The 20,118-nt window shown below is 44.2% G+C and overlaps 1 protein-coding gene across 1 annotated transcript in view; it reads right to left on the bottom strand.

Annotated features, from left to right (window-relative positions):
• gbe1b (glucan (1,4-alpha-), branching enzyme 1b) overlaps positions 1-4,296 on the bottom strand; it is a 113,140-nt gene extending 108,844 nt beyond the window's left edge. The window contains exon 1 of the mRNA XM_080006319.1: positions 4,148-4,296. Within this exon, the coding sequence (XP_079862445.1) occupies positions 4,148-4,239 (92 nt within the window). The 5' untranslated portion in view covers positions 4,240-4,296. The remainder of the gene's footprint in view (positions 1-4,147) is intronic.
• Between the last annotated feature and the right edge of the window lie 15,822 nt (positions 4,297-20,118).

Here is a 20,118-nt window from a genome sequence, read left to right as displayed (position 1 = left end):
GACGCTCCCCGTGGCTTCCGCTGGAGGCATGGACGCTCCCCGTGGCTTCCGCTGGAGGCTGGGGGCGATAGTGGCGCCGCCCCTAGCGGTCGCCTGCGCCGGCGCTCCGGTTACTTTCTTACTCTTTAGTATTTTTTTCCTTTTTTTAATCACGATGTTCGCCAGAAAAACATCAACAATTAACTCATACGGCCGCGATGCACTCATGGATATAAAAATTTCCCTAAACGAACAACTTTGGGACTTTTTATCCGTGGGAGCAGAGTGGCCGGCGGAAATCCTACGCGGGAACACTCGCAACAACAACAAAAATGGAGTCGCTGTTCCACGAGCCGGCCCACGGCGGAAGCACCGAGGTAAACGAGGCGGCATTCGGGTCAGAATGAGGACGCAACCTTACCGTCCACCTCTGCCAAGCATCCTTCTTGCTAACGTCCAGTCCCTGGAGAACAAGATGGATGAACTTCGAGCGAGGATTCAATTCCAGCGTGACACGAGGAACTGTTGCGTCCTCTGCCTGACGGAAACATGGCTGACCCCACTGGTGCCGGATGAAGCCATACGTCCAGCCGAGGCCTTCTCCGTGTTCCGCGGCGACAGAACGGGAGAGTCGGGGAAATCCAAAGGTGGAGGCGTCTGCCTAATGGTAAACAACCGCTGGTGTAACGCCAACAACACCAAATTCCTCTCCCACTCCTGCTCGCCGAACCTGGAACAGCTGACAATACTATGCCGTCCATTTTATCTCCCCCGGGAATTCAGCACGGTCATCATTACAGCCGTTTATATCCCACCGCAAGCGGACACCGACGCAGCTCTGTCGGTTCTGCACGATGTGTTGTGCGGATTTCAGAACAGACATCCCGACACGGCTGTGGTGGTGACTGGGGACTTTAACAGGGCCAACCTTAAAAAAGTTCTGCCGAATTTCCACCAACACATCACGTGTGCCACCAGGGGAGACAGAACTCTGGACCATTGTTACACTCCTTACAAGAACGGATACAAGCACGTGTCGCTTCCTGCTTTCGGGAAATCAGATCACGCCGCGATCTCGCTGCTTCCTGTTTACAGGCCTCTGATCGCGCGGGATCTGGTGATGACGAGGGAAGTGAAGCGGTGGACGGACCAATCAGAGGCTGCGCTTCAGGACGCTCTGACTGACGTAGACTGGGACGTGTTCCAAGCGAGTTCAAGTGACGTCAGCGAGTTTACGGAGGTTGTAGTGAGTTTTGTGGCTACGCTCGCGGATGAAATCGTTCCCACGGTGAAAGTTTGGATATTTCCAAACCAGAAACCATGGGTTGATAAATCCATCCGCTGCGCTCTGAATGCGCGCACGGCCGCTTACAACGACGGACTTGTATCTGGTAACATGGACAACTACAAAGCGGCGTCGTACAATCTGCGGAGGGCGGTGAAGGACGCTAAACGGACGTACAGAGACACCGTGGAGCTGCAGATGGAGCGGGGGGACACAAGACGCTTGTGGGAGGGGCTGCGAACAATAACAAACTACAAGAGCAGCTCCTCCCCAGCCACGAGTGCGGACGCCTCCCTGGCCAACCAACTGAACTCCTTTTATGCGCGGTTCGAGTCTGGCAGCAGCACCGCTAGCTCGCCGGCTAATTGGAGTTACACCGCTGGGGACGAGCGCGCACTCTCAGTGTCCGTGCACGAGGTCAGGAGGGCTTTGATGCGGGTGGACACCAGGAAAGCTGCGGGTCCAGATGGCATATCTGGACGAGTACTGAAGACCTGTGCTAACCAGCTAGCTCTGGCTGAATCAGTGGTCCCATCCTGTTTCAAGAGGTCCACCGTCGTTCCTGTCCCGAAGATCGCCTCTCCAACCTGCCTGAATGACTACCGTCCGGTGGCCCTCACCTCGGTGGTCATGAAGTGTTTCGAGAGGCTGATTAAGGATTACATCTGCGCCTCCCTCCCCCGCACCTTGGACCCGTTGCAGTTCGTGTACCGGCAGAACAGATCCACGGATGACGCGGTCTCCCAGGTACTGCACACCACGCTCACGCACCTGGATGGCCAGAAGGGGGCCTATGTGAGAATGCTGTTCATTGATTTTAGTTCAGCTTTCAACACCATAGTTCCCACCAGACTGGCTGTCAAGTTGTTGGAGCTAGGATTGAATGCTCCGCTGTGCACCTGGATCCTGGACTTCCTCACAGGCCGCCCCCAGGTGGTCAAGGTGGGGAAGTACATGTCAAGCTCCCTCACCCTGAATACAGGATCCCCCCAGGGCTGCGTCCTCAGCCCCCTACTGTACTCCCTGTACACACATGACTGTGTGGCCAGGTCCAGCTCCAACACCATCATCAAGTTTGCTGACGACACCGTGGTCGTGGGCCTGATCACCGACTGTGATGAGAAGGCCTACCGCGAGGAGGTGGCTGACCTGTCACTCTGGTGCCAGGACAACAGCCTCCACCTGAACGTCAGCAAAACCAAGGAGCTGATTGTGGACTTTAGGCGTGGATCACAATCGAGGACGCACGCGCCCTTGTGGATTAATGGGACTTCTGTCGATAGGGTGAGCAGCTTCAGATATCTGGGAGTCCACATCACAGAGGACTTAACATGGACTGTTCACACAGACACTGGTGAGAAAGGCGAGGCAGCGTCTCTACCACCTCAGGCAGCCGAGGAAATTCCGGGTCTGGGTGAGGATCCTCAAGTCCTTCTACTCTGGAGCAGTGGAGAGCATCCTGACAGGCAACATCACTGCCTGGTTTGGGAACTGTACTGCCCAGGACAGGCGGGCCCTGCAGAGGGTGGTGCGTTCAGCTGAACGTACTACTGGAACTACCCTCCCCCCCTTGCAGGAGTTATACACCAGGAGGTGTAGTAGCAGAGCTGCAGGATCATGAAGGATCCTCATCACCCCAACAACGGACTGTTTCAGCTGCTGCGGTCGGGCAAGCGCCTCCGCAGTCACGCAGCGAGAACAGAGAGACTGAGACGGAGTTTCTTCCCTCAAGCCATCAGAACTGTCAACGCTGACCTCACCAGGGGTCCTAACTGAGCCATGCACTAGGCTCCACTACCTACTGTACTGTATGTAGCATACTGTACCGCATACTGTGTCACTGTTCAGGGTTGTTCGTGATGCCGTATTGCTGCGCCGTACTGTTGTATACTGTGCTGTATTATCCCAAACACTACCTCACACTATTCACATTCACATGCCACTTTAATGCACATGCCACTTTAAATGCACATATCTGTATATACATAGCCATATTCCTTCTATCTATTCCATTTTATTTCAATTTATTTTTTATTGTATTTTATTCTATATATTTTTTATCTTATTCTATAAGTATTCCACTTACTGTATTACATTTTAGGAGTCAGTTAGTCGGTCTATTAGAAAGGAATTTTCTACTTTTTATTTTATTTTATTTTTGTACTTTTTCCTAGGACTTATTGTGTGCTATCACCGGGTGCGTTGCATTACATTTCACTGCATATATGTATGGAAGTATGTATATGTATGTGACAAATAAAAATCTTGAATCTTGAATCTTGAATCTTGGAGCGTCGGGTCGTTCAAGAACGAGCCGACGCCCCTGAACGGCTCAAAATACTTTTTTTCTCCTCCAAGGTTTTCAGTTTTATCTCGTTGTTTGTTTAAGTTGCTGTCTCCTCTACTGTTTTGTTTCCAATCACACTTGAACCGTGACACGGCCCCTTGGTGACGTCGAACTTGATGCACCAGAAAAAAATTGAAATAAAACCATATTTCTCCTGACAATGGGAAAGGCGTCAATCGCCTAAAATCAGACATTACATAGTTACGTTAATACATTGAAGAGTTGTTTCTTATGAAGTGACTACTACAACAACGTATCAATGACGTCATGTTATTATTTCTTTAAATTGATATATATATATATTTTTTTCCCCCCAAAAGAAGCCTCATGGATTCCCACTTTAACCTGGAGGGGAAACGCTGCAAACGTCAACATGGTCCCAAGGTGACTTTGATGCGTGTGGGCGTGAGCAAACGCGGCTTATTAGTGCGTTCGTCGGTGTTTTAGTAACGGCGGACGGCAGCGTTCAACCCGGCGTGTTAGTAGACAGCGTCGGGGTTTCACTGGAGCCCGAGCCGCCGTTCGGAGAGCGTTACCTCCTGCCGAAGTCCGCCTGGTAGGCTTTGAGCAGCGGGTCCATTTGGAACAGAGCGCCGAGCTGCGGAGCTGAAACCCGATCCTCCGCCATGACGCGGCCAGACGCGGGCAGCCGAGCGCCGATCTACGCGGCTCGGAGGAAGGAGGAGGCGAGACGGCGGCGTGGAAGCGGAAGCGCGGCTGGCGGACGGTGTTGTGCAAACATCCACAGGCGGACGGTGAATCACCCGCTCGGCTTTAGGCCCGTCCCATAACACGGTGCGCATCCTCCGCTCGGTGCCGGCGCTCCGCGGGGGGGAGCGAATCGATCGTACCGCTTCCGCATCGTGCTGCTGTCTCTTTAAGATGACGCGGTGTCACGTCACAGGACGCGCGGGCGCGGCCATGGGTTGCCAGTTGCGCGAGTCTCACCCAGGTCAGCGCGTGTCGCCCGTGGCCTGAACCCTCAAGACTGAATTTAGGAAACATGTCGAGTCTTCCCAAGTTGAGCATGAATAAGACATGTCGTTGTTTAAATACATTTGATTTCGTTGTCTACATTTTCTGTTAAAATTATTATTTTATATTTTTCTCTTTTACAGTATTTCATCTCGTCATGAGGGGTCCAACCCACAGGACTCTTTATTTTTGCTAGTTTCGCTTGTTTCTGTTGTCTCTGCTCAGATCTTTATTATTTTATATCTTCTTGGGGTTTTTCGGGCTCCGAGTATCTGAGACACGACAACAGGCAGACATGGTTGAGGTCTGGTTGGAACCGGGACGCTCCAGACGTGTTTTTGTTTGAGTTTGATTAATGTCGAGCTACATTTAGAGCAGAAATGAGTGAAAAACCGGCGTAAATTTACCGGAAGTAGAAGAATGTTGACGCGATTTCGTTCGTTTAAGGAGCGGGGACGTCACCCTCGAGGCTGATCAGACCAAGCTTCGTCTCTCATGCTGCGTGTAAGGTCGTAAAGCTGTAACTCGTGCTGTGTTTCGCAAAACTATAATCGGTCACAGAAGGCGCTTTTGCACCGCAGGAAGTTCTAAAATGAAACATCTGTAATACTCCTGTGAAAAAACACATGAAAAATGAGACGCTTCATTCAAGGTTAAGTGGGCGATCCGCCCGCCTCACGCCACCCGAGTGCCGTTTTCGGGGCCCTCCGGCACAAAGAGTCGAAAACACCAGTTTATTGTTCTAGGTGGAACAAGCCCGAGGCAGAGGGACACGTGTCATGACGGAGCTCCTCTCCTGAGCGAGTGGGGGGATGTTGGACCAACCAACGAGCATCAGGTGTGCAGCCACACTGACCCAAGACAGGTGTGGCTGCTTCAACCGCACCATCCCCACACCCCATCCGCATGTCTTTATTCATCCGCAACTTATTTCCAAGTCATTAAGTCTACGTAAAAAAGAAAAAAAGAGCGTCCCTCCGCCTTGACTTCACAGTGGACACGACGGACTCGGAGTGACCCTCCTTCACGACAGGTTTTCCTCAGTCCCGACCAAGTCGCATCACCCCGGGCGTCGACCGGCGCACACAGAGGGGAGAACACGGCGCATCACCGTTGCAGCACCGTCCAGGCCTCGTATCACATTACAAAGAGCCGAGGCTGAGACGTCATATATCAGCCTCCGAGAGTAGAGTTGTACTGTATTACCACAAACATCGCAGTGAGTTATGGCAATGACAAACCCCGGTTTACAACCACACACAGACGACTGCTTTTTGTAACTCATTCTGCGTTTCACAGAACCCGAAAAACTGTAATACATGCCTAAAACAACTAAAGTGGACCTGGTGTACTGCTGCCTGCAGCTGTGTGTGTGTGTGTGTTTTTATTTATGTTATATATTGTTATATGTTATATATTTGTTGCATATTATTATATTTACCAGATGTTATGTTACCATACCAAAACCTTAATGGTTTATGTTTTTGTCTTAATATCACATGTTGTACGTGATGATTGATTCAATAAAGAGTTGAATACATAAGTGTTGCCAGTTGCTCCAGTGAAACATTTCTGAGAGACTTAGATGTAAATTGCTCTTTCTGTGAAATACATCCTCAAACTTGCCCCCATTTATTTTGGTCTTGGAAATTTACATATAAACTGTGGAAAGGTGTAAATTATTTTATAGTTGAAAACATTTTTTGCATATTTTGCTTTTTACTCTAGAAATATTATTTCGGTTGTTGTGATCATAGTGACAAAGACGATAATGCATTTTTCCTTATTATTCAAATTTTAACTTCCCAGCAAATTCCACATTCACAAAAGCAAATTGACAAACAAAAAATTTATTTATGAAGGAAATGGAACAAGGCCTGTCAGCGATCTCTTCCTCTCAAAACAAGGAATATAAAAAACAATCAATACTCAACATCTATGTTCGAAAAAGCCTATGAAAATGAATGAATGACTTGCGTCTTCTTTAATTCTTTGACTCTTTAATTGGATTGTATTAATTGTTTTTATTTTTTGCCTTTTTATTCAATTACTGATCAATTATAGTTGCTGTAATCTGATATTTGTAGTGATCTTAAATGTAACATATTCGCTGCTGGTTTTCTACTTTGACATTGTTTGCATCATTTTGATCAACACAATAAGTAATAGCTGTAGGGAAACATAATATCTGTGTTTTTTTTATGCCATTGATTTCACAAACCAGTCCCCAGTTCCTGTTTCCTCGATGCCAACTAACAAATTGAGAAAATTGTTTATTTAAAAACAAATCTGTATTGGCTATACTATTTCACTGCCAATATAGATTTGTATTGGATTTGTATTTGTGTGGATTAACTTCTCCAACTAAGAGAATAGCTGGAGAAGTTAATTCATTTGTGTTATAAGTGTTAAAACTGCTCATTTAAAATGATGAAAAGAGGTCACGGATTCAAGATGATCGTTATTCATCTGCAGTGGGAGAGACTGAATGAAGGAAATTAATCATGAGTTTGTTCAAAGTTTTGCTTTTGGTGTCACATGACCAGCCACAGTAACATAGTGTATCGCAAAATAAACAACCTGGCAAAATAAACTGTAATACAAACATGTGCAGCAGGGTTGAGTGCAAAGTGCAGGTGGAGGCTGCGTGGTGATGGAGCGGCCCGGTGCTTTCTGGACTGCGGGTCTAAAGACGAGACTCAGTGTTGATACAGAGACTCAGCCAGTGACCTTTGAGACACAACAGCTCCACCAATGCCTTCTCCACAAACTGTGTGTGTGTGTGTGTGTGTGTGTGCGTGCGCATTGGAGTGTGTATGTATTGCAATGTGTTAAAGTGTGTGTGTGTGTGTGTGTGTAATAAAGTGTGTGTGTGTGTGTGTGTGTATTTTAAATATTCACTGTCATGTTACAGTATTATTAAAACAGACTCCATCTGGGGGCCAGAAAAATAACCTCACTTAAAAACCTCTTAAAGGGCCTTTAAGGTCCTTGTCAGCAAACAAATGTGTCCAGGTTAAAGGTCATATGCGTGGGTGTATTTCTCTCTGCGGGTTTCTACAGACCCGTTTTACAGAGCATATACACATGTGTATATATACAGCATATATATATATATATATATATATATATATATACAGATTACACAGGCTCATTACCATCTGTGGAATCGCTCCAAAATAGGTCTTTGCAGAGTCAGACAGAGCAATTATGGGATGTTCTCACCTCATCTGCAGAACAACGCAGGTGCCATTAATTGGGCTGTCAGCACAGACACTCCCACAAACCAGGCAACGTAAAATGGCTCTGAACGCTCCACGTCAAAAAGGTGATTCAGTCTTCCACACACAGAGATATATGTACCCATCAAGAAAACAGGGCGGGACAAAGGTTAACTGCTTAACATATTGAATATGTACTTATTTGGGCAAATCACACTGATCAGCCACAACATTAAAACCACTGACAAGGTGAAATGAATAACATTGATCATCTGGTTCCAATGGCACCTGTCAAGGGGTGGTGTATGTGTGTATGTGTGTATATATATATATATATATATATATATATATATATATATATATACTGTTATATATTATTATTATATATATGCTGTTATATATTATTATTATATATATGCTGTTATATATTATTATTATATTTATGCTGTTATATATTATTATTATTATTATATATATACTGTTATATATTATTGTAAGATATATACTGTTATATATTTTTATTAGATATGTAGTGTTATTTAATATATATATATATATATATATATATATATATATATATATATATATATAAACTGTTATATATCATTATTATATGAGGCAGTAAGTGAAGAGTCAGTTGTTGAAAGAAAGAAGAAGAAGAAGAAAGTCTTTATTCGTCACGCAACACACCACACTGCAACACATGCTTGCACACACACACACACACACACACATGCTTTGATGGTGCCGGTGAAATGGTTCCTCTGCATTTGACCATCCTGGCTTGTCCTTCCTCCGGGGGCACAGCCAGGAGCAGTGGGCAGCGTACGTGGACGCGCCCGGGGACCAGGTGATAAGTGTCCATCGCTGGTCAGACCATGATGGGTGCATGTTTTTTAGTGGTGGTCCTTACTGACGTGAGGTGGAGGAAACCCCATGTGAGCACGGGGAGAACATGCAAACTCCACACAGAAAGGCTCCTATTTGGGAGCACGGTGGAACCCACCGGAGCACGGTGCCAACAGCGCCCCAGGCGGGAATGGAACCCAGGACCTTCTTGCTGTGAGGCAGCAGTGCAATGCACTGCGCCACGTGTTGAAGTTGATGTGTTGAAGCAGCGTAAGGATCTGAGCCACTTTGACAAGGAGCACATTGTGATGCTGGACGACTGGGTCAGAGCATCTCCACAAGCACAGGTCTTGTGGCTGTTCCCGCTCTGCAGTGGTTACTACCAAAAGTGTCCAAGGAAGGACGAGCGGTGAACCGGTGACAGGGTCACGGGGCCCAAGGCTCATTGATGCACGTGGGGAGTGAAGGGTAGTCCGTCTGGTTCTATTCCACAGAAGAGCTACTGCAGCACAAAGTGTTAAAAACAGTGAATGTTGCTATGATAGAAAGGTGTAGAACACACAGTGCATGGCAGCTTGCTGCGTATGGGAGCTCACAGTGTCCATGCTGACCCCTGTCCACCCCTGAAAGCACCTACAATGGACACGCTACAAAATATTAGTGATTAGTGGTGGTTTCAATGTTGTGGCTGATGGCTGTATACAAAAAATACTGTAAGCTCAGGTATCATTTGTATTGTAATACAATTTGTTGTTTACTTATAATCTATTAGTATTCACAGGATCAGCTATAGTCAATATTTTTATCAATATTACTGTCGAGTGTTAGTAGGTAATATAAAATATGTCATGTCAATAAATCCTTGGCCTGATTATGTGCTCAAATGCAGAAATTAACTCCAAAATCATAATTAAATGTATATTTTTGCTGTATTACTATGTTTACTATAGTATAGCACCAAATGTGCAGCATTACTAAATGTATTAATGCAGTGTTGTTTATTATTGTATATAACTTGATCTGCAGGAAATTAAAAAAACATCAGAGAAACACTGTAAACACCATCAGTAAAGCCACAGTAATACTACACATCTTTCAGTGGTATTTCTAAAGTCATTTTACATTACATTACATTCCATTCTTGTATTTGCACCTGTAGGTGATTAATGACTAACAAAAAACAACTCCTAAATGGAAGTAATATTTACCATAAGTGTGGAATAAATAGGTAGAAATGTGTTCAACTACCTTCCTGACGATGGTCCAGGGAATTTATGTTGACTTTAAAAGAAGAATAAAACAGATTATGTCGGCAGTGAGAGAGAACAATCAGATGAGATGAGGATTTTAGAATTATAAAAATACATTAAAAAAAAACACAAAAAAGCAGGATACACAAAGAAGAAAAATAATAGATGTTGGATTCGTACTAGTGGTAATTATTTAAATATTTAATATTGTATAATATTGTATAATATTGTATAATTGTTGTTTGTTGTCTCTGTAGCTGCTGCTATTGCTGCTGTTGTTGTTGCTGCTGTTGCTGCTCAGGTTGCTTTTGTTGCTGTTTTTGTTGTTTTTGTTGTTGTTGTTGCTGCTGCTTTTGTTGTTGCTGTTGTTTCAGGGGCATTCTTTTGAGATGACCAGCTAACAACTATGTTCTTTTTCTGATTGTATTTCATTGTAAAGTACATTGTGTTGCTGGTATGAAATGCGCTTTATTAATGAAGTGTGACTCCACTTGACTTGACTTGACTATAATATCATATAATATTGAGTATTTAAATTTTTTAACTCATTGTGCCACTTACATTTAGTTAAAGTTGAAATGTAATTTCCCAGAACTGTGATCTGTGCGTACGACTGGTCTGAGGCAGTTACATTTTTACATTTTTCTTTTCCAAGTAACAAAAAATTAAAGTCACAACATATCGATGGATCCCAAATGTGTCCAAGACACAGCAAAGAATCCAGCTGTTCAGCGTCTTTAATGCTCCCAAAAATAAACATGGGATTCTATGGATTCTTCTACGAGGGAGCCTTGTTTTCTTGCAGCTCAACAGGAGTTTCATTCGTTGTTGCCTGGTTTCTCGGTCAGCAACGTGTTGCCTGGCAACGGCTGTGGGAAAAAACGTCAGAACATTGTTTCGATAATTGACACTTATCAGTCGTTTCCCAAAGTCTGTGACATTAATTGGCTTCCCATTGGTTCACACGAATGCAGGCCTATTAAACCACTTCCTGTTGGGGGCCAGTCACTGGTTTAGGGTCCTGACAAGTCAAGGGTGTGGCCACCTGGAAAGCCACCGGCACCAACAATCCTTAATCTTAGTAAGTGTGAGTAAGTGTGTTTTTGGATGTTATTCAAAAACACATATTGTTTCACGCTGCCTCGCCATGTTGTTGTTGTTTATTAGGAGTCCAGCCCGCAGGGTTGATCCCTATTGTTATCGCTCTGACTTTTTTAAAATTTGTTTTTCGGGCTCAACGTGTCTGAAACACGGCGGTAGGCATGGACATGGCTGAGGTCTCCTGAGAAATTCATTTATATGTGATTTTGTTTGTTTGAGGAGCGGGCGGGGAGGTCGTCTTCTGGGAAGTCATTCCCCTCCAGCCACTTGTGAGTACCACATCCAGACAGACGACTTGAGCCGGGCTGCGTTTAAAGGAAACATTGAAAATTGTAACTCATGCTGCGTTTGACAAAAGCCCGGAAACTATGATCCTTCAAAGAAGACGTTTTGGCACCGCGGGAAGCTCTAAGAACCATGGGAGAAACCGACCTTTTGTGTCCGCACTGCGCCATCCAGGAACCATGGTAATTGTTAAAACACCGTTCTTCAGGGACATTTAAACACAACGCCAGAAGAGTGACATGCAGCAACGTTAGTGCACGTTGACTGGTCCAGACCTACGTCCATGGTGTTGCTGCCGGCTGCAATTTATTGTTTTTTACCAATATTACTTTCAGCCATCGTGTATTTCTCACATTAATCTAACAAAGAAACAGGGTGTAACTTGACTTATCAATAAATGCTTTACCATTTATCTGTTGAAATGCCAAATAACACATGCATGACATACAAAACTATAAAAAAAGGCGGTAGTTTAAGAGAAAATGAGTAAGCAAAATTGTGATTGGTGGAGACAGCAGTGGGCGGGGCTGTTTCCCAGATGTGCGGTCACCTCCAGTACACCTCAGCTCAATGCTCAACTGATTGACTTGCATTAAATGGGGATTTTTTGAAGAGGAACTCTGGCAAATGACAACTTAGACTAATATTAAAAATAATAATAATAATAATAATAATGATAATAATTATAATAATAATAATAAAATATATGTATTTGTATAGCACCTTTCATACACAACATGCAATGCAAAGTGCTTTACAGAAAATCAAATAGTAACAATAAAAACATTCATTCATTCATTCATTCATTCATTCATTCATTCATTCATTCATTAGTTCAAAAATGTGGAAAAGGGTTGTGAAATCGTTGTGCACTCTCTGCTCTGAAGTCACAGATGGAGGTGGGTGTAGAAATGTGCTAATGACTATATGTCAGTACAAGGAAGAACAAGGAAGAACTCTGCTGAACTTTCCGGGATTCATGACGTTGAGCAAAACATGTCAGGAATGGAGGAGTTAATTCCTTGAAATAATCTGCATGTAAACATACTGATAGTTAAAAGAATGTTTTAAAATGTTTGATTCTGTGTTTTTATACTAATTCTACGAAATAGTCGTCATCCTCACATCCAGGGCATATTGAGCTTGTCTCAAATCTGTCTATTGTATTTCTGGTTCCAGAATGATAGCAGCTGTGAGTCATTTCATTGGGTCATGTTTTAGATTTGACAGACAGACGGATGGAGGGATGGATGGATGGATGGAGGGATGGATGGATGGATGGATGGATGGAGGGATGGATGGATGGAGGGAGGGAGGGATGGAGGGATGGATGGATGGATGGAGGGATGGATGGAGGGATGGATGGATGGAGGGAGGGAGGGATGGATGGAGGGTGGGAGGGATGGAGGGATGGATGGATGGATGGATGGAGGGATGGATAAAGTGGATAGAAGGAAACAGTATGAAGGAAGAAAGACAATGCAGGTAAGAAAAGTTAGCAAATGGGTTTAGCTTATTTTGGGCATTTTTGGTGTCATGATAGTAAAGTCCAAGACTCCATCAAAATATTTTATATATATATATATATATATATATATATATATATATATATATATATATATATATATATATATATATACACACTGTACAGATCGATAGATACATATTTATTAATTCATTAATTTATTCATATATAAAATATTTTGAGATATATATATGAATAAATTAATATATATGTATCTATCGATCTGTACAGTGTATATATATACATACTGTATATACTGTACATGTATATGCTCTGTAGAACAGTTCTGTAGAAACCCACACCCACACATAAATAAAAATCTAATAATAATAGAAATAAAAATATTTCGCTGATAAACATTTATTCTTACCCTTTTTTAAATTGATTTCATTCTTTTGATTATTTTATTCTTCTTCTTTGTAAATGTATTTTGCTTTGCTTGCTTTTCTTTTATTTTCACTATCTGACAGCCTTCATTTAATGTAAAGCTGTAATGATTTACATGTCCTGTATGAAAGGTGCTCTACAAATTATTATTATTATTATTATTATTATTACAGATAGATAGATACAGCCGCCACCTCCAGCAGTCTGACTGAGACCTATCAATCATCCTTAGGGGGTTTGGCTGAAAGAAAAGATCCCTTCATTCCATGTATTTATATTTGGAACAGTGGATTTCTGGTTCTGCGGCGAGGAGCAGCAAGCGTTAGAAATAGCGAAGCTTCGCGACATCATAGGACGGACGGCTCTTCTATAAAAGGACCCGACGCAAACCATACATTAAACACTTTTAGGTCTGGCAGACTCTGCGTCGTTAAATGCGGAAATGTAGGATAACAGTGATAAAGGAAGTGAATTCCCACGTCCTCGTTGTGCCAGAGATCAAATTACATGTCAAGGACCGCCGTGCTGAAATACCGCAACGCATATACTTCTCCAGGAACCAGGATGTCGCGCCGCTATGAATGTCACCGTTTGAGAGGGTTAATGCCGCGCCATAAAGGGAGAAATGAAGCTAATGAGAGGCGATAAGATTCACTCCAGACCTCAATTTCAAGGATGGAGGGGCTAGGTACTCAGAAAGGACCCAAGATTGGCACAAGCACAGAGAGAACTTTAATTGGAGACATTATCGGAGGCGGAGACAGGTGATATCCTGGTATTTCTCTAAGGAGAGCTTAAATTCCGCCCGGTTCTGCTGACGGGGCCGGCCGCTCGGATCCCAGATGATGTGCCTTCACAGCTCCCTCCGTCCCATACGTTTGGAGAGACATTGTGTACACTCTCCCTGAATAATTAACGGCAGAATTAGCCTGCGACATATTTTGAATGATGTGATTCAGAGCGGCTCCCTGTGTCAGGGTGTGTGATGGTAGAGGCAGAGAATGAGACGAGGCGTGAATCCCAGCATTGAGGACTTTCTGGGAAAGCTCAGTCACCGATTCGAGAGTCGTCGCTAATACTTAGTTGGCACAACCCGGCCTTACAACGAAACGGGGCCAATGGCTTAAACGAAGAAAAGAAGGGCTTTTTATCAGAGAGTACAAGGGAAACCCGTTTTTTCTCTGGAACACCGCGGCAATTGTTGGAGGAGGAAATGCAGCTTTTTACTTTTACTCAAATTATCTTCACGACGACTCGAAAATCCAATTCACAGACCTCAGAAGAATCCAGCTGAATGGGTTTAATGGCCACCGTGGGTTTGTACAGTATGACACACCATGAAATCGCTCCTTTTCCTGTGACTAATAGACGCCGACTCACACGCACCCGGACGCTGATGAGCGGCAACAATGATTTGAATTGCGTTGGAGTTCAGCGGCGTGAGCTTCTGGAAAACACTGTCCCTCCACATGCACATCGGGGCGGTGATGGTGGTCAGGATTAAGGTTTGGATGTGGTCACACGTCATATCAGGCGTCACATTCCAGCACATTAATCCACCGGCGTGAAGGCAGATTTTGTTTGTTTGTTGATATTTTAAAGAAAATCGAACTCATTTTTCTACCTTTTCCCAACAAGGTAATCAACCTGCTGAAGGAGGGCGCACGAAAACACCCACATCAACAGCAACACAAAATAAACAAAATTCCATGGACAAAATTTGTGGCGTCAAGGCAAACATGTCCATTAAAAACTTGGTTCATATACAATTATAACAGTTATAATTTGGGGAGGATGTGGGGGTCCATTGGCGCTGATAAATATCTCCACAGCTGCATTCTACACGAGCTGGAAACGACGGAAGCGTTGAGCAGATTGTTGCAGGAATGTGGAGGACGGGAAGAAAGGGACGGACAACTGCCGCTCGATTTAGGAAGCACGTTATCACCCTGTTAGAAAAAAATGTGCGTGTTGGCTTGTAAACTCTGCCGGATGACTCATCGTGCACTCTGTGGCTGAGTCAAATCACAGAAGTACATCATGTTTAACTCATCATATGAGAGCTGGAAAACAAGGTGTAAAAAGCACTAACATGACTCAGCACCGAGCCATGAATTTACATTGGATTATCTTTCCACCACTAGTGTATTTAACTCCTACTTGTGTCTTAAACCTGGATTTTGGGAATATGGGATTTTATGCCATCCTGCATTCATTTGGCTGGCGTAACAGTGCATGTTTTTTATGATGTTTGTAACACAAGACCAAACATAATTAATCACAGAATTTATACAATAGAAATTATACAATTAATCCGAAATTGAAAAATGAATCCTTTGACTGCTCTAACATAAATAAATGGAAAGTTTTACAAATACCGCACCCACACCAGTTCAGGGAGACGTGATGTGATGAATGATTTGGTAAACTGGGAACATATTATGGGGAAAGAGGAAGGGACCCAGCATTGAACCCTGTGGGACCCCACAGCTGCTGTCTGCTGAGATGGGTTGGTTGCCTGCAGTGACAGAAAGTAAAGTTTGAGTGGGAAAGAAGGAGCTGAGCCAGCATCGCTCTCTATCTCTGAATCCCGCCCACTGCTTCAGGCGGTCAATTAAAATTATATGATCTGCAGTATCAAAAGTCTTACTGAGGTCTTAAAGGATTAAAGATAGAGCCTGTTCCTTCACCTGATCTTTGAAAAAAGCCCATCCTTTTCTCAGGTTGTAGCTTATGAGGAGCAGCATCTGTCTTGAGGGTTGCTGGTTCAATCTCCTAACGTCTCAAGGCAGTTCCAGTCCAACAGTTTTGTCATTTGAGATGAGCACACAAATTACAACTTGGGTCCAATAAAACAATTTCATCACTTTGGGCATGTGCCAGTGTGCTACCAGTGAAACAGAGCAACGTTTCTATCAATTTTTTCTCTCTCTCTCTCTCTCTGTAGCTCCCCCCCGTGTCCCCAAAAACAGCTGTAACTAGTGGAGGCATGGACTCCACCAGACTCTGAAGGTGTCCTGTGGTATCTGGCACCAAGACGTTAGCAGCAGATCCTTTAAGTCCTGGAAGTTGGAGGTGGGGCCCCCGTGGATCAGACTTGTTGTTCCAGCACATCCCACAGATGCTCCATCATACCCTAACCCCGCCCATCCACATGATGTAGAAGAAAGGGTGATTCATCAGACCTCCACCTTCTTCCATTGCTCCATGGTCCAGTTCTGACTCTCACGTGTCCATTGTAGGTGCTTTCAGGGGTGGACAGGGGTCAGCATGGACACTGTGAGCACAAGCTGCCATGCACTGTGTTCTACACCTTTCTATCATAGCAACATTCACTTTTTCACCACTTTGTGCTGCAGTAGTTCTACTGTAGGATCCAACCAGACGGACTAGACTTCACTCCCCACGTGCATCAATGAGCCTTGGACCCCATGACCCTGTTGCCGGTTCACCGGTCGTCCTTCCATGGAGCACTTTTGGTAGGTAGTAACCACTGCGTAGCGGGAACTGCCCACAAGACCTGTGCTTGTGGAGATGCTCTGACCCAGTCGTCCAGCATCACAATGTGCTCCTTGTCAAAGTGGCTCAGATCCTGACCACGCCTATTTTTCCTGCTTCCAACACATCAACTTCAGGAACTGGTTGTTCACTTGCTGCCAAATATAATAATAATATATAACACTATATAATAATAATAATAATATATAACAGTATATATATATATATATATATATATATATATATATATATATATATTCACACACAGTGGTACTGTGAGTTACGAGTGCACTAACATACAAGTTTTCTGAGTTACGAGCCGTCGTTCCGTAGATTTTTCATATTGATTTGCAAGCAAAAAGGTGAGTTACAAGGAGCGAGCTTCAGGTGCGCCGCTAGGTGGCGTGGCGAGCAAATCCGGCCAGCATCCCGCGTTACCTGAGCGGGGAAGCATCTCTTTTGTGTTTTGTGCTCGTAATTTGTGCTTTTTGTGCAGTTATTTTGCCAATTTTTTTTTTGAACCATAGGTCAAAAAAAGTAAGAGGAGAAGAAGAAGCGGATGATGTCATTGACTTAAAGTGCGAAATAATGGAAAAACATGAGCGAGGTGTGCGTGTGATGGAATTGGTACGAGCGTAGTACTTCTATGATATGTACGATACTGAAGCAGAAGGAGGCAATAAAGGGTATTACGCCAGCCGTTAAAATAATGTCTAAGCTGCGGACCGCTGTCCATGAAAAGATGAAGAATCTGCTGTTGGTGTGGTTGACGGAGAAGCAGCTCGCAGGAGATAGCGTGATGGAGGGTATCATTTGCGAGAAGGCATAATGACTCTACACTGATTTGCCGCAGCCGACCCCAGGCACTTCAACGGACGAGGCATCGGAAGAGTCGTTTAAAGCCAATCGGGGCTACATCAGGCATGGCGAGGCAGCGAGCTCGGATGTGAAGGCAGCTGAGGATTACCTCCAAACTTTTGCCGAAATGATAGAAACCGAAGGATACATCGCCCAGCAAGTCTTCAACTGTGACAAGACAGGGCTCTTCTGGAAGAAGATGCCAAGGAGGACTTACATCATTGCAGAGGGGAAGAAGATGCCAGGCCACAAACCCACGAAGGCTGGGTTAACCCTCGCACTGTGCGAATCGAGTGGCGACTGCAAGATCAAGCCGTGCTCATATATCATTCGGAAAACCCCAGAGCCTTTAAGTCGCATAAGATCCTAAAAGAAAAATTGCAGGTTGTGTGGAGGGCAAACCCGAAGGCGTGGCTCACCAGGCAGTTCTTTGTGGAGTGGGTAAACCTGGTCTTTGGTCCTGCCGCTAAGAAGTATCTCCAGGAAAATAACCTACCCCTTCAAGCCCTTCTCGTCCTGGACAATGCACCTGCTCACCTGCCGAACCTCGAAGACGACATCCTCGAAGAGTTCCCGTTTAAAGGTTCTTTACCTTCCAACCAGCACCACCCCCATCCTGCAGCCCATGGACCAGCAGGTGATTTCAAATTTCAAGAAGCTCTTCACCAAGCACCTGTTCCGCCGCTGCTTGGAGGTGACAGAGAACACAAACCTCATCCTTCGAGAGTTCTGGAAGGACCACTACAACATCGTGATATGCCTCAGAATTATCGATATGGCCTGGCAGGGTGTTACAAGGGGGACCTTGAACTCTGCGTGGAAGAAGCTGTGGCCTGAGGTCGTGTCCGAAAGGGACTTCGAAGGATTCGAACCCGAAGCGGCAGTGGTGGAGGAGATTGTGTCCCTCTGAAAGTCCACGGGCTTGGAGGTGGACGACAAACAGTGGATTTCAAACTTAATGTGACAATGAAACTGAATATTTTCAAGAACAACCGGAGGAGACCGACGATACGTCTGTTGTAGTTACAACGGAAGAAATGGATGACGTGATAAGGTTGGTGGCAGATTTTCAGAGTTCAGACTCATATTATTGATAGACTCTATATTTTGTTGTGTTGTCCGTACGTTTAAACTCCAAAATAATTCCACTTTTATGTATATTCTTACTGGTAAATAAAAGCTTTTATTTTAAAAACAAAATTAGTAGTGTGTTGTTGAGCTGTTGGTGATTGGCCATTCAGCAGTATGTTTAGTAGCCATGAGGCTTTGTTGGTCCTCCAACCCCATTTGCATTGTTGGAGCTGAATGAACCTGGTGTGGGTAAAACTTTGAAGGTGATTTTCTCAGAAACACAGTTTGCCACACCCAAGTCATAGCTTTAAAAATATTTGCTTAATTTGCACAAGTGACACCTTGTTGGGAAGCTCTAACTCTCCACTTTCAAATGATGCAAAAAAAAGCAAACTTGAAAGCCGCCAAATGACCCTAAACTACACGGTGGATCACATATAACTATATATAATAATCATAATATAAAACAGTATTTATACATATAATAATAATATATCCCACCCCTTGACAGGTGCCATTGGAACCAGATGATCAATGTTATTCATTTCACCTGTCAGTGGTTTTAATGTTGTGGCTGATCAGTGTGATTTGCCCAAATAAGTACATATTCAATATGTTAAGCAGTTAACCTTTGTCCCGCCCTGTTTTCTTGATGGGTACATATATCTCTGTGTGTGGAAGACTGAATCACCGTTTTGACGTGGAGCGTTCAGAGCCATTTTACGTTGCCTGGTTTGTGGGAGTGTCTGTGCTGACAGCCCAATTAATGGCACCTGCGTTGTTCTGCAGATGAGGTGAGAACATCCCATAATAGCTCTGACTTTGCTCCTCTTCCCTCCCCGCCAGGGCTCTCCCCTGCACAGACCTATTTTGGAGCGATGCCACAGATGGTGATGAGCCTTTGTAATCCCAGTAGATTTCCCTGGTTTTCAAACAGCACGACAAGCAGCAGGTCCCTGCGATCTGAACAAACACTCTGAAATCAGGGGGTGTTTATCACGCCTGTTTGGGGGCGTAGGTTGTAATTATTGCAAACAAGAACAAACACGCAAAGAGAAATGGATTTCATAGATCTAATTGATCTGGGGGCATCGGATTTCGCTGTCTCCATGACCTGCTGCTGCGGCGCCACATCTGCTCAATGAAGCTGAGGAACAGTTTGATGGGACTCAGATGTTCTAATCCGGCTTTTACATTTCTTGGAATCAATGTGTGATGTGTTCTGAGCTCTTTTCGTTGCCGTAACAGTGTTGGAGATAAAACGTGGCCGATGCGCTGGTAATTACATGATCGCGAACAGAAAAATGAATCCTTTGCCCGCTCTGACGTACCGTATTATCAATAGGATTTTTTTTACAACAACCGTAGCCACAGTGGAAACAGTCAAAAGAGACGTTCTGTGATAAAAGGTTTGGTCAAGGGGGACCTGATACCGGGGGAAGAGGGAGGGACCCCAGGTTAAACCCCAATACCGATTTTGTAATTAT

Source organism: Zeus faber, assembly GCF_960531495.2.
Source record: "Zeus faber genome assembly, chromosome: 9".
Taxonomy (NCBI): Eukaryota; Metazoa; Chordata; class Actinopteri; order Zeiformes; family Zeidae; genus Zeus; species Zeus faber.
This window is presented reverse-complemented; position numbering and strand designations above follow the sequence as displayed.